The sequence below is a fragment of the Xenopus tropicalis genome, chromosome 8 (genome assembly GCF_000004195.4).
Source record: "Xenopus tropicalis strain Nigerian chromosome 8, UCB_Xtro_10.0, whole genome shotgun sequence".
Taxonomy (NCBI): domain Eukaryota; kingdom Metazoa; phylum Chordata; class Amphibia; order Anura; family Pipidae; genus Xenopus; species Xenopus tropicalis.
In genome coordinates this window covers 26907381-26920261 of record NC_030684.2, presented here as the reverse complement: position 1 = coordinate 26920261, position 12881 = coordinate 26907381, and the positions used below count along the sequence as shown (strand labels likewise).

General features: G+C 39.7%; 1 protein-coding gene across 2 annotated transcripts in view; it reads left to right on the top strand.

Annotated features, from left to right (window-relative positions):
- lmx1b.1 (LIM homeobox transcription factor 1, beta, gene 1) overlaps window positions 1–12881 on the top strand; it is a 110051-nt gene that overhangs the window by 94029 nt on the left and 3141 nt on the right. The window contains exons 3-7 of one of the 2 annotated variants that reach the window (XM_002937873.5): window positions 8271–8503; window positions 9260–9438; window positions 9949–10026; window positions 10617–10683; window positions 12123–12263. In XM_002937873.5, the coding sequence (XP_002937919.1) occupies window positions 8271–8503; window positions 9260–9438; window positions 9949–10026; window positions 10617–10683; window positions 12123–12263 (698 nt within the window). Of the gene's footprint in view, window positions 1–8270; window positions 8504–9259; window positions 9439–9948; window positions 10027–10616; window positions 10684–12122; window positions 12285–12881 lie in introns of both variants that reach the window. The other variant, XM_002937872.5, reaches the window with a different exon arrangement.

Below are 12881 nucleotides of genomic sequence, written 5' to 3'. Positions count from 1 at the left end.
TGGATTCTGGCAAATACCAGAGGGGCTGCTGTAAGATGCCATAGACAGTCACTATTGGGCTGCTGAGGGTTGTTTGGGCTTCTGTGTACTTTAAATGTGAGGGCCTATTTTAAATCCCAGTACAGACCTGTTCAGTCCTATATATTACAGGTATCAGACCCCTTATCTGGACACCCATTATCCAGAAAGTTCCAAATTACGGAAAGGCCATCTCCCATAGACTCCATTTTAATCAAATAATTCACATTTTTAAAAATGGTTTCCTTTTTCTCTGTAATAATAAAACAGTACTTTGTTCTTGATCCCAACTAAGATATAATTAATCCTTATTGAATTACTGTTTAAATATTTTTTTTTTAGTAGACTTAAGGTAGAAGATCTGAATTAGAGAAAGACCCCGTATCTGGAATACCCCAGGTCCCGAGCATTCTGGATTACGGGTCCAGTACCTGTATTGACATGGTGGTTTTCCTTGTTAATCGCTTAGTTTTTTACTGATTCTTTTGCACTTTACCAAAGCGATGGTTCCATGAGATCTGAGGTCTTGTGCACGGGAACCTTTTGTTTAATGAAAATAGAGATAAACGCATACAAAATATGACAAAAAGAATCATTAGCAATTAAAATAAAAACTAAGTAAAACTAAATGCTGCTTTATTTTGGACATACAATTAGAATTAATTTATGTTGTGCTACAGAACAAGTGTATGTACAGTATATATATATATATTTTTTTTTTTTCTTTTTTCTGGATCTCAACAATAGTCTGGAAGTCATTTCCACTGAGGAATGAGGACTGGCAAATTAGCCATTGATTGGCAAGAAGAGACGCGTAAATACTTTGCGTTAATGTGCTCCCTACAGGGGGGCGATTGCTTTTCCCCACAAACCCATCATCGCTGTAAATTATTAATACTCTCTAGGAAGAGGGGAACTGGGTTAGAGCGGTATCCAGCCCCCCCTTCTGTTATTGTTACATGTTTATGACCAAAAATGACATTCAACAGAAGGCCCAGGACAGATTTAATATATATATCCTGTTGGGGACAATAGCAGAGCCTTTCACCCCCACTGTGGTATAGAGAACTAATGAGTAATGCGGCTGTATGTATTAATAATGCAAGTTAGGATTGATGTTGATGAGACTTCCAGTTAAATGTCTGCATAAGCAAAGTGTTCTGATGACAGTGACATACAGCAATCTATTAGAGGGTTAGTCCCTTAGGGAAGCAAATGGGACCTGGTGCTAAGGGCTTATTAAGCAGCATGCCCCACTACATTTAGAGATTGTGTGCCTGGAACACGTTTCTATGAGTCAGGGAAGAGGCGAATCTGGACCCAAAGAATTCTGGGAGTTGCAGTTTAAGAACAGCTTGAGATCCACCTCGTGGACAGCAGCAAATATAAACCAAGAATGTATTCTGGCCAATAACCATCCCACCATGCAAAGGGCCTAATTAAGTTTTAATGGTTACCCAAAGGCTTATGGCACATACAAGGCCATATTCTCCACCAGTGTCTTTTTTCTACCAGGTGGAAAACTGCTAGCTTGTACCTTGCATTATTAGAATTTATTTGAGCATTTCAGGCCCGGGTTCAGGGAGTATTCCATGGGCCAAAAAACACCAATAGAGAATACACTCTTGCACCATGACCGTAATACAGTTGCAAGTTTTTTTTTATATATCACTTTATGCCCTTCTGCCTGAAAATTTGGTGGTAAAGGTGCCTAAAATTAACTTGTAGTTACTGAACTAGTTTAATATGAAAATGCAACCGATTACTCCAAGTGGTGTCCAGGTAAACCCTTTAAAATAGTGCTGGTGAATTTTGTTTCTGCATAGTAGGACAACCATCAATTACAGCAAATGTTTTGAGGATGGTTTACAAACATAGGTACTAGAGATCAATAAAATCAGCAATTCCTTTTGAACAAGTTGGAAAATAAAAGCAAAGCCCTGATTGGTCATAGGGAGCACCTATGTAAATAAGGCCTATGATGTCAATAGAGTTGCCACCAGGCTGGTATTTTACCATAGTTGCCTTTTTTTATACCCTTAGATGAGCACTTGATCCACCCAAATATGCCCCAATCTCACTTTTTTCTTCAGGGATCTGCCCAATAACCTGCCCTCCTGCTGTACATGCATCATAGCTCTACCCTTTTGCATCACTACCCCGCCCCATTTTGTACCCACCCCCCATCAGCTGGTAAAATATATTTAGAAAGGTGACAACCCTCAAAAATATCTAAGGTTAGTTAAGGGTCCATAAAATCCCTTAGAAGGACCATCCTGCATCCAGATCTGTAGTTGAACGGAACTGGCCCCTAGGAACCATCATAATAAAAGAGAAATAGGGGGCTCACAAAACCACTAAATATCAGTCCTTGAATCTGTTACCCTAGTCAGTGTGAGAGAACTGGCATCCATGCAGTTAACCCTTTCTCTCCACCTCTTCCCCCCTACTAGCCTTTAATCCCCTGCTTATTTTTTCCGGCTAAGGCTCAGCAGGGTTTTTTTTAAGTGCATACCGCAGCTTGACTTTAGCGCTATAGCAACCTTAAAAAATATTTCAAGGGTGGGGGTGTAAGGATTAGAGATGTGGGGGTCCTTTAGCCTCCGTGTTGAGCATTCACATGGCTGTTTACTATCAAACAAGAGCAAAGAATTCAAATAGTCCTTAAAGACACGGGAGCTGGGGGGATTAAACTCATGTAAAAAAGTTTAAGTCTTGCTTAGCAACCTTGCGCACACAGTGAGTGTGTGAAGAAATGTCCAGGATTACAAGGGCAGCCGTATATGCCAACGCGCGGGGGCTTTGTGCTTGTAAAGACTATGTTTATATTCATCTTTTGTATCCGTGTAGATATTTCGGCTTTTCTGGGACCCGTCCAACATTTCCATTTGTGTTTCCAGTACGCAAGTAATTTAAGGAAAAAAAAGTATTGGATTTCTGTGAATTTGTGGATGCAGGGAAAAGCAGATAAAAATGTATTTTAGTGTAGATCGGGTTCCCCAATCTTTTTTTACCCATGAGCCACTATCAAATCAAAGACTTGAGGGTCAACACCAGCATAAAAAAAAAAAGTTCCTGGGCTGTGCTAAATATTTGATTGGCAATTGGTAGCCTCTATATGGCCTGTCAGCCCACAGGAGGCTGTGTTTGGCACTACATCTCGTTTATATGCAACCAACACTTGACTCCAAGCCAGGAAATCAAAACTAAGCACTTGCTTTGAGACCACTGGGAGCGAGCCACTGGCTGGGGATGTCGATGGTGTTTCATCGCTTCATTTCAGTTACACAATTAGGTTTTCTTCTTGGTCCACAGATGCATGGAAATGTCCTGTTGGCTGTAAAGTTTTTACCAAAACTCTCTTTTTCAATCTAAAAATGATTTTGTGTTCACTTTATGATGATGGTGAATGAGGATAAGGCAATGGTAAGATTTTCGAGATGATACATGATATAGCATAAAGAGGTGGAGGATGCAGGAGATGCCAATATAAACTGTAGCTGATCCAATGTACACACCAAAAAGAAGCACTGAGCCCAGAATGGCACCAGTCAAAGTTACTGCAGGTAATTATAGAGGGAACCAGGCACATATTGGTGTAAAAAGAATGCTAGGGAAAGTATAGAACCATATAAGGTCTTCTGAGCAGGGCCCTGTAATCTTAGTGTTTCATTCTGTATCCCTTATTTTTGAGGTTCTATATAAATACAATCATGATCATAAAAGGGCTTTGCTGAACACTAGTCCAGAGCACCTTTTAGTAGTTACTGTATTGCGTGTGACTATGCAAGAGTTTTGGCCGTAACCCTATCTTTAGCCGCATATGATCACATGTGGGTGTATAAAGTCATCAGCAATAAGTTTTTACATTAAGAGTCATTTATTGACACAGTCACAAGGTGCTCTAAAATGGACACGACACTGAGCTAATTTTGGTGCGATTCATTACAGTAATTACCTCCATACACGCTTTTGCACTTCCACAGGGTTGCCAGTGTGTCAGTCCTGTCTCTTCTGATGAATGGTGCACAACTTGTATATTGGACCAGGGGATAAAAAAAAAATAGTTCTTTTGAACAGGTCCAAAGGAGATTCCCCTGTGGGACACTTTAACCCTGTCTGACTTTTATTAGCGGATTTCTGATTGGGAAAGATAAGAGCCGGGAGAGACAGAGTGGGAGTGAAAGGCAGAAGTGCTCTGCAAACAGAAACATGTGATAAGGTGCTTTATCAGCATCTGTGTTTGGGATAAGGATCAGGAACACCTGTATACACATAGTCAGTGTGAGGTGGGATCCTGGCCTCCACACTACTCAGCACACTAGTCACGTTATTTTTCTCTGTGTTTTAAATTTAGAACCTATATAACCCAACCCTGTATCCAAAAGCACTCGTATATTGATGCCCTCAGAAGGACCAGGCTTTGGTATACAGTATAGTCACATCCAACCTGACCTCAAATTGTGAATGGGATTTTAGAAAGGGGCCTTGGGTTCAGGTGAGCCATGACCCTTGCTTACTGTAATATTGGGTGGCCTGAGGTGATTGGGGCATAGCCAGAAATTCTGAGAGGTATGTTTCTGTACTAGTCATGGCTGGACATGAATGTTAAGCCTTCGAGCCAAGCAGATGCTACTGTATATTGACATTGTTGTGCCTGGATAAAGAAGAACGATTATGTAGCACCATGGGTAAAGTTTGCCCTGGTCCAGTACTAGTTCAACAGATTAGCAGTTAGCTTTTACCCGTATAGTGTAATGAAAATTATAAAACCAAAAATGTAATTGGGTAACTAGGTAATTAGGTAACTTTACACCTTTACACCTTATTGCATTGTACAAGGATCCTGGTGAGGAGAAAGTGAAAGTCTGCCTTGGAACTTTCTGATATTTATCAGTTTGGATCCCGATTCCTGTCTAACATCCTTTTTGAGACACAATTCCTCCTGTGGCCTATGGAGTTCTAGGGAATGGCCTAATGATTACAGAATGTCCCATACTTTGCTTGCAGGGATGCACTGAATACAGGACTCCCAGTTTGGCAGAATCCTTAGTGATCAGCTGAATCCAGTCAAAACCTTTAAAGTCACGTGGCTTAATTTTATAATCATTTTTTTATCTTCATCACAATTAAACATTTAGGTTTCAACCAGGTTGGTACAGGTATGGAATCCATTATCCAGAAATCTTTTATTCAGAAAGGTCCAAATTACAGAGAAAAAAATGTCTCCCATAGACTCCATTTTAATTAAATAATTAAAATCTTCAAAAATATTTCCTTTTTCTCTGTAATAATAAAACACTGCACTTTGTACTTGATGGGAACTAACTTGCATTAATCCCTACTGGTGGCAAAACAATCCTATTGAGGTTGTTTCATGTTTTAATGATTTTTAGCAGATTTAAGGTGTACTGATCAAAATTACAGAAAGATCTCTTATTCGGGAAAACCCCATGTCCCAAGCATTCTGCATAACAGGTCCCACCTGTACTGTATTTGCAAGATCATTTGTTGAGAATTTGGCGAAATCAAGGAATCCCCCATAATAAACTTCAAACTAATATTTATTCCACCTAAAGTCGTCATCAGGGCATAATGCTGCATCTGCCACCTTTTAATATATGTAATTTGCCTCTGCAAGTGTATTTTCCATAGACACCAAAGTAACAGCACACCTAGTGGCCATAAACACAAAGTGCAGCTATGAAACAAAAAGTGTCAGCAATCAGCACCCATGTATACAAATAAATACTCTGCTTTATATTTATACTTTGATTAAATATAAAGCTTTGCACCATATTTCATTCAGCTGCCAGATCTGGATCCATTTCTCACTTGCATCTTATACTTAATGGTTAGGTTAAATGAAGAGAAGTGCACCACAGAGCATTTTAGGTGCCTCATTGCCATTCTAACGACTCTTCTATCCCTTGGTTTAAAGTAAGAGTTTATCAAAGTTTTGTAATTGCTAAACAGTGGCGTAATTGCCCTCAAAGCTGGTCCCTTCTATAACAGCTGGTGCATGCCTATTCTGAGAATATTACACGTGAAGTCTTTAGGGTGTCATTGTGCCGCAGCGAGAAGCAAAGGGTGGGGAGGAGCGGGCTGTTAGGAACAACGGCACACAAGACTTTTGAAAATGAAAAATCGTTTTAATTCGAAGGCTCGGTGCAATAACGAGAGGGGGATCTCATAAATTTCCGAGCCGTCGTGATAGATATCGGTCATAAAGGAGGATCCACAGGATGTGTTTTATTAGGGAGAAGACTTGCATTCTTTATGGCTTCAGAAGTGTTTATTAGACAGGGAAAACACACAACTTTAACTAGTTCTTTTTATTATAAGTGTTAACAAGGGCTTCTGACCGCTCACATTTATTAACGTACACCCGTTATGTACAAATTGCAGTGTAGAGTTAAACAGGGATTTTAGTGTACATGAGGTGGATCAATATTATGCGCAATTCTATAAACAGAATGGAATTCTTTAGTGCTGAACAAATGGCTTATATGAGTAATTTGGGGTGGGTATATGAATACATTATTATAAAGGCTTATAGATGTGGTTTTTATTGTGTTTACTGTGCAGTTCTATGTACTATGAGCACCGTATACATATGCCCTTACTTCCAGTACTTTACTAGCATAGTCCAAAGGTGCTCTGGACTGGCAACCCGCAGCCACTGTTAAGCAATTAACTGATTTATTGCAGCAAGCATAATATAGTGGGCCGCAGTCATGAAGTGTAACGCTTGCACCTATGTTAGCAAGTAATCCTGCACCAAAAAATAGTACAACACTGTAGGGGATCATTATAACAAATTATAGGGAGGGATAGTAAAATATAGAAAAAAGGGTGGAATTATGTAGAGCAAAAGAACATTATAGAGAGGGGCTATACAGTGACATGGGCAATATAGGAAGGGGATTATTACGAGGTAGAAGCAGCAGGAGTTATGGGGCTATTTAAGGCAATAGGAGGAGTTGTAGGAGGGTTTATGGAGCAATGGGGGGTAATATTCACACAAAGAGCAATAGAAATAATTATAGAAGGAAAGGATAGCATTAGGAGAAACTGTAGGGAGAACGTTATATGGAGCAATAGAAGGAATTATAAGCAGAAGGCTGTAGGAGGCATTTTAGGGATAGGTTGTATAGAGTACTGTGAGGTGTCTGTTTAGATTATTGTATTGGTCACTCTGCTATATTGGGGTGTCATGAAGAGCAAACTGTGTGCTTTTTAAATCTTACCCTCACACTAAGGCCCGTCACCAGTGTTTTTTTTTTCTCAAGGGGGAGCAGCTCCACAGTTTGGGACCCTCCAAATTACAGAGACAGGTTTTATAGAACAATAGGAATTTTATGAATTTGCCAAGGGATGTGTGGAAGAGGTTAATAAATCATAAAGAGGCAAATGAAAAAGGGTAAGATTTGGTACAGAGGTAGAAGCCATGCAAGGAGTTACTGTGTACTGGTGTATGGAAGAGTGCAATAGGAAATGGTATGAGAGGCAATAGAGAACAATACGGGAAATTGTCAGATACATCTGCAATGCAATATGGAGTCAGACACAGATATAAATAGTGTGTGGTTAAGCGTCTCATCTGCGCAACTGGTGAGCCTGTGATGCTAAGCTGCACCCTATACGTCTGTGTGTGTAGGTTTCCTTCCTCTCCACCAAACAAACTGGTTCAATATATGGGGATTTAATCTATTTAGAAAGCCTCTTGAAGCACACTTAATTCGCTCAGCAGCCTTGGCACCGCGCAGCCACTATCTCTCCGCTCATAATAAATGTTGTACTAAAACAATTAAACGTGTTTGCAGATAAACAGAAGGAAATTAAGAGCAGGAGACACAGAGTGGAGATATATTGAAAGGGTAAACAGAGGAGCGAGAGTGCTAAGGAAAGGAGAAGGGCCACATTTAACGCTACATGGAATCTGTATGGATAAAGAATGAGTTGTCTACTAAACAGATGGTCAAGTGCGGGGCAGTATCCTATAAAGGTGTAGCCTCATATGGCACCTCTGAGGCACCTAAGCAAATAATCCTGTGTATGTAGCATGCTGGGACTTGCTTAAAGGGACACTCACTAGGGAAAAAAACCCTATCCCATATAGTACAAGAAAATTGTGTCTTATAATCCATTTACAGTCCTTCTGAAGTGCATTATTAAATTAACTCTATTATTTCATGATGCTTGTTTAATGAATGCACCCTTTAACCACAACTCCCCTTTCTGTCTTGCAGACTTTTTGCTGCGAAATGCAGTGGGTGCATGGAGAAGATCGCTCCTACGGAGTTTGTGATGCGTGCCCTGGAATGTGTATACCATCTAAGCTGCTTCTGCTGCTGTGTATGCGAGCGACAGCTCAGGAAGGGGGACGAGTTTGTACTCAAGGAAGGACAATTGCTGTGCAAAAGTGACTACGAGAAGGAGAAAGATCTGCTGAGCTCTGGAAGTCCGGATGACTCCGATTCTGGTACCTAGTTTGGTTCCTTACTTTATGCATCAGTATAGGGAATAGATGTTAGAATGCAGCGTAACAAGATAGGGTGTCTTATTTAGTCACCAATACACTACTACCAGAAACCAAACAGAGAATTTTAAATCTGTTTAATGGGCTTGTTCATTCACCTTTGAGTAACATTCAGTTTGATGTAGAGAGTGAAATTCTGAGACAATTTGCAATTGGTCTTCATTTTTTATTATTGGTGGTTTTTTATTTATCTCACTTTTTGTTCAGCAGCTCTCCAGTTTGGAATTTTAGAAGTTATCTGGTTGCTAAGGTCCAAATTACTATAGTAACCAGGGAGTGGTTTAAATGAGAAATTGGAATATGAATAGGAGAGGGGCTGAATAGAAAGCTAAGTATTAACAAGTAACAATAACATTGTAATCTCACAAAGGAATAGGTTTTGGCGTCTGGAGTCCCCATTCAAAAGCTGGAAAGAGGCAGAAGAAGAAAAATAATTTATAAACTTATAAATTATCTAAAAATAAAGACCAATTGCAAAGATACATAGAACTGGCAATTCTATAACATCAAAAGTTAACAACCCTATAAAAGAGGAATGTCTGATTGATTTCTAGAAATTACATTGCTAGGGCACATTTTTATCATGATATAGCTTCCATTTGATATAGCATATATAAAAGTTTAAATATTAGAGTCTAAGCACAATAGGCAAGCATGTGTACATTATGTTTAAATAATGAGTATTTTAATGTGTTCCAGTAAAAAGTGATGATGAAGAGGGTGATGTGAAGCCAGGGAAATGCCATGTTAATCAGGGAAAGGGCAGCGATGATGGAAAAGACCCAAGGAGACCAAAGCGGCCTAGGACAATCCTCACAACCCAACAAAGAAGGGCGTTTAAAGCATCTTTTGAGGTGTCGTCTAAACCATGTAGGAAGGTATGTGGGTCCAGCTTCCAGTGTTATTTTTATATGTAAGTGGGAGTCCAGTTTTAAACATTTTAGTATGTTTACTAAACTGTCCTAAGTTGCAGACCCAAAAGGGACAGGGTTAACTGGGTGGAGCCATGAAAAGAACAGGATGTGGCTTTGCATATATGGGCCATTGCCATTGCCATTGCGACTTTATCGTATTTTGCGCGGCTTTTTCGCCGCTGTCGCAATTTGTTCGTATTGAGCGATAGTAAACAGCGGAAAAACCAATCCGATTTTTCCGCGGCGGCGACGAAAAAGCCACAGAAAATATACGAAAAAGTTGCAAAGGCAACGGAAAAATTTCGGGACATACGAAAAAGTTGCAAAATACTGATCATTATGAAAAAACGCGTTCGGACGCTTTCGGTCCGTTCGTGGATTAGTAAATCTGCCCCAAAGTGTCATTCTGTTTGAAATATTAGTCTCTTCTCTACTGAATAAATCTGACATGTATTTGCAATTTAATATTTGCAGGTCAGAGAGACATTAGCTGCTGAAACAGGACTTAGTGTCAGAGTGGTCCAGGTGTGGTTCCAGAACCAAAGAGCCAAGGTATGTATATGTGTTAGTATAGAAATGTACAACTGTTCCTAATACTTGTTGCTATTGGCCTGCTTATACTGTTAGCTACCCTAGTGAAATTCTGCCCCTTTTTTCTCTTAGCCTCACATGTATCATTCTGCTCATTCTGGAACTTTTAGTTTCCCATGTGTCCTTCCACCCTTTTTTAGTAATTTAGTTTCCCTTGTATTATTCTGGTGATTATAGTACTGCAGTTCCCAATTCTACTAATCCTTATTCCCACAATGTCCGCTTCTGGGTATAATTATTGTATCTATTCTACACTTCCCTCTTCGGATACTGCTTCTTCATATGTATTATTTTGTATCATTACTGTTACCTTGTGTATTATTACTGATTGTTTCAAGTGTATCATTCTGCCTGCTAGCTCCCAAGTGTTGTTATTCATTGGATACTGGTAGTTTCTAGTGTATTTTTTACTAAGCTATAAAATTCCCCCATGTATCGTTGTGATTCTTCCTAATAGTCTGCCTGTTATTATACTCCAAACCAATGCTAGATAATGAGTGGATGTTCTTATGTAGATGTTTTCTTTTGACTTTTTGATGTTATTTTTACAGATGAAGAAATTAGCACGAAGGCATCAACAGCAGCAGGAACAGCAGAATTCCCAAAGGCTTGGCCAAGGTAACTAATGCTTAACTATAGCCAAACATAATTCTGCCTACTTCTCCCTCTTGCTTCTATAACCAGATTCTTAGCATGCACTAAATCTCTTTTTCAAATCCTTCTATTGCTCCATTTATAACATCTGATAAAAACACACCTTTTGCTCGATACAAGAGTTTAGTACTATGCTAAAGGTAGTGTCACAAAGCACAACAAATTATACAGCCGTGCAAGCCACATTGCTTCACCCCATTGCAGGTTTTATGTAATTAATGAGCAGTCAGATTTAGATTCGCTGAACTTCAGTTATAACATCATGGGAGCTTGTCTGACACTCTAGTCTTTAAAAATGGCAGAGATAGTGTCGCTTTAATACTGTGCAATTGCAACAAAGTACAGGCTCAGCCAGACACTCATTTTGTGCCAGCTATAAACTGCACATTAGAAGGGCATTTCCAATATGATCCTATAGGCTCAGTAGCAGCACATCTGCCCTGCCACTGTGTGTTATAATTGTGGCGATTCCAATTGTTTACAAACTCTTTGTGTTTTTGTCACCATCATAAGAATTAGAGCAAGTACAGGGAAAGGCTGATGCCAACATAGGGGCTAATTCTTAGCCTGTGTTTATCCACAGGGCAAGAATCAGCCCCATCTGACATTAGGCTTCCACAGGCAATGTTTGCCTCAGTGTGATAGTCCATAGCAAATAATCAGATGTTTGCTTTTATAATATTATCTAAACCTTTATATATATAATAGAAAGAGTGCCGCACTCACAGGGACTTGATACAAAAGAAAAAAGTGTTTTTTATTGAAAAAAATCCTATATATATAATATAACTGAAAATATACCTGTAATTTGCTGTTTGACTTTTTTCCTTTCCTTTACTCTGTTCTGCAATTAACAAATGAAAGGGATGCTATCATAAAAAAAAGTTAATATGATTTAGAAAGGGAAATGTTGAAACATTTCAATTTATAGACACTTTTCTGCTTGTATATTTCCGTGTTCACACAGTCCTATCTACTTTCTCTTGCCATGTAAATATGATTAAAGAGTCAGTGGTCTGAAATTCTTTTTTTATATGACAAGACTGATGCCTAATATTTTCATTTATACAAGCCCCCCACTAGCTCACTAAATAGTGGCTGTCTATGGAATCTTACAGCAGCCCCTCTGGCATTTGCCAGGACCTACAGACTGCTAGTCTGGGCCTGTGGGGCATAAGAAAACAAAAATTATATGGTTATAGTTTCCCTTTGGGTGAAAATATTTTCCTTAAGTTGAGTGTTAACAATGATAGTCACTCTAACATAAAGAAGCTTAGAGCCTATGAAGTAGCCAAGAAGAGAGATGTCATAAAATATAGATATAAAAGATGGCAAACAACTGATATGTAGATGACTAATGTCGCAGGGTGAGTGAATTAATGTGGCTCCTTGTCACCCGTCAGAGGTCATGTCCAGCCGCATGGAGGGGATGATGACCTCATATGCCCCACTGGCACCTCCTCAGCAACAGATCGTCACGATGGATCAGAACAGCTACAGCACAGACCCCTTCCAGCAAGGACTCACACCTCCACAAATGCCAGGTGACCACATGAATCCTTATGGTAAGCTGCGTGCGCTCTGTACAGTGATTACCGCCAAGCATATGGCACAGTGCCAATTAAAGCGACACTATCGTATCCCACTCAAAACTAAACATTTTTGCTACATTATATTTACATCCCTACTTGCTGGAATGGGCAGCCTGGAGCTAATTCTTAAGAACACCAATAAGGCACATTTGTTTCATAGATATTTAGGGCGTGAGGGTCAAATTTATTATGCTATAGCTTTAACTTTGGAACCTGCAGAATCACAAAGGCTAATGCCACACAGGGCTGATTCTTGGCCTGCGTTTATTTGCCTTTACACTGGCATCTTCCTTTCCCTGTGCCTGCACTCAGAGCCATTGTGCATAGTTGCACATTTTGGTGCTGAAATCCACTCCTTCTGCCTGCACCCAGGCCAATGCAATGGCTCTGGACAAAGGTGCGGGCACAGGGAAATGCTGATGTCAGCATAGGTGCTCATTCTGAATCAGCCCTATCTGTCATTAGCTTAAGAAAGAAGCCAATAGAATTTAGTCCAACTCACCCTCACTGTGCAAAAGGGATGATGGACAATTAAGAATGAGCTTCTTTTGTTCATTCTTTCAGGTATAA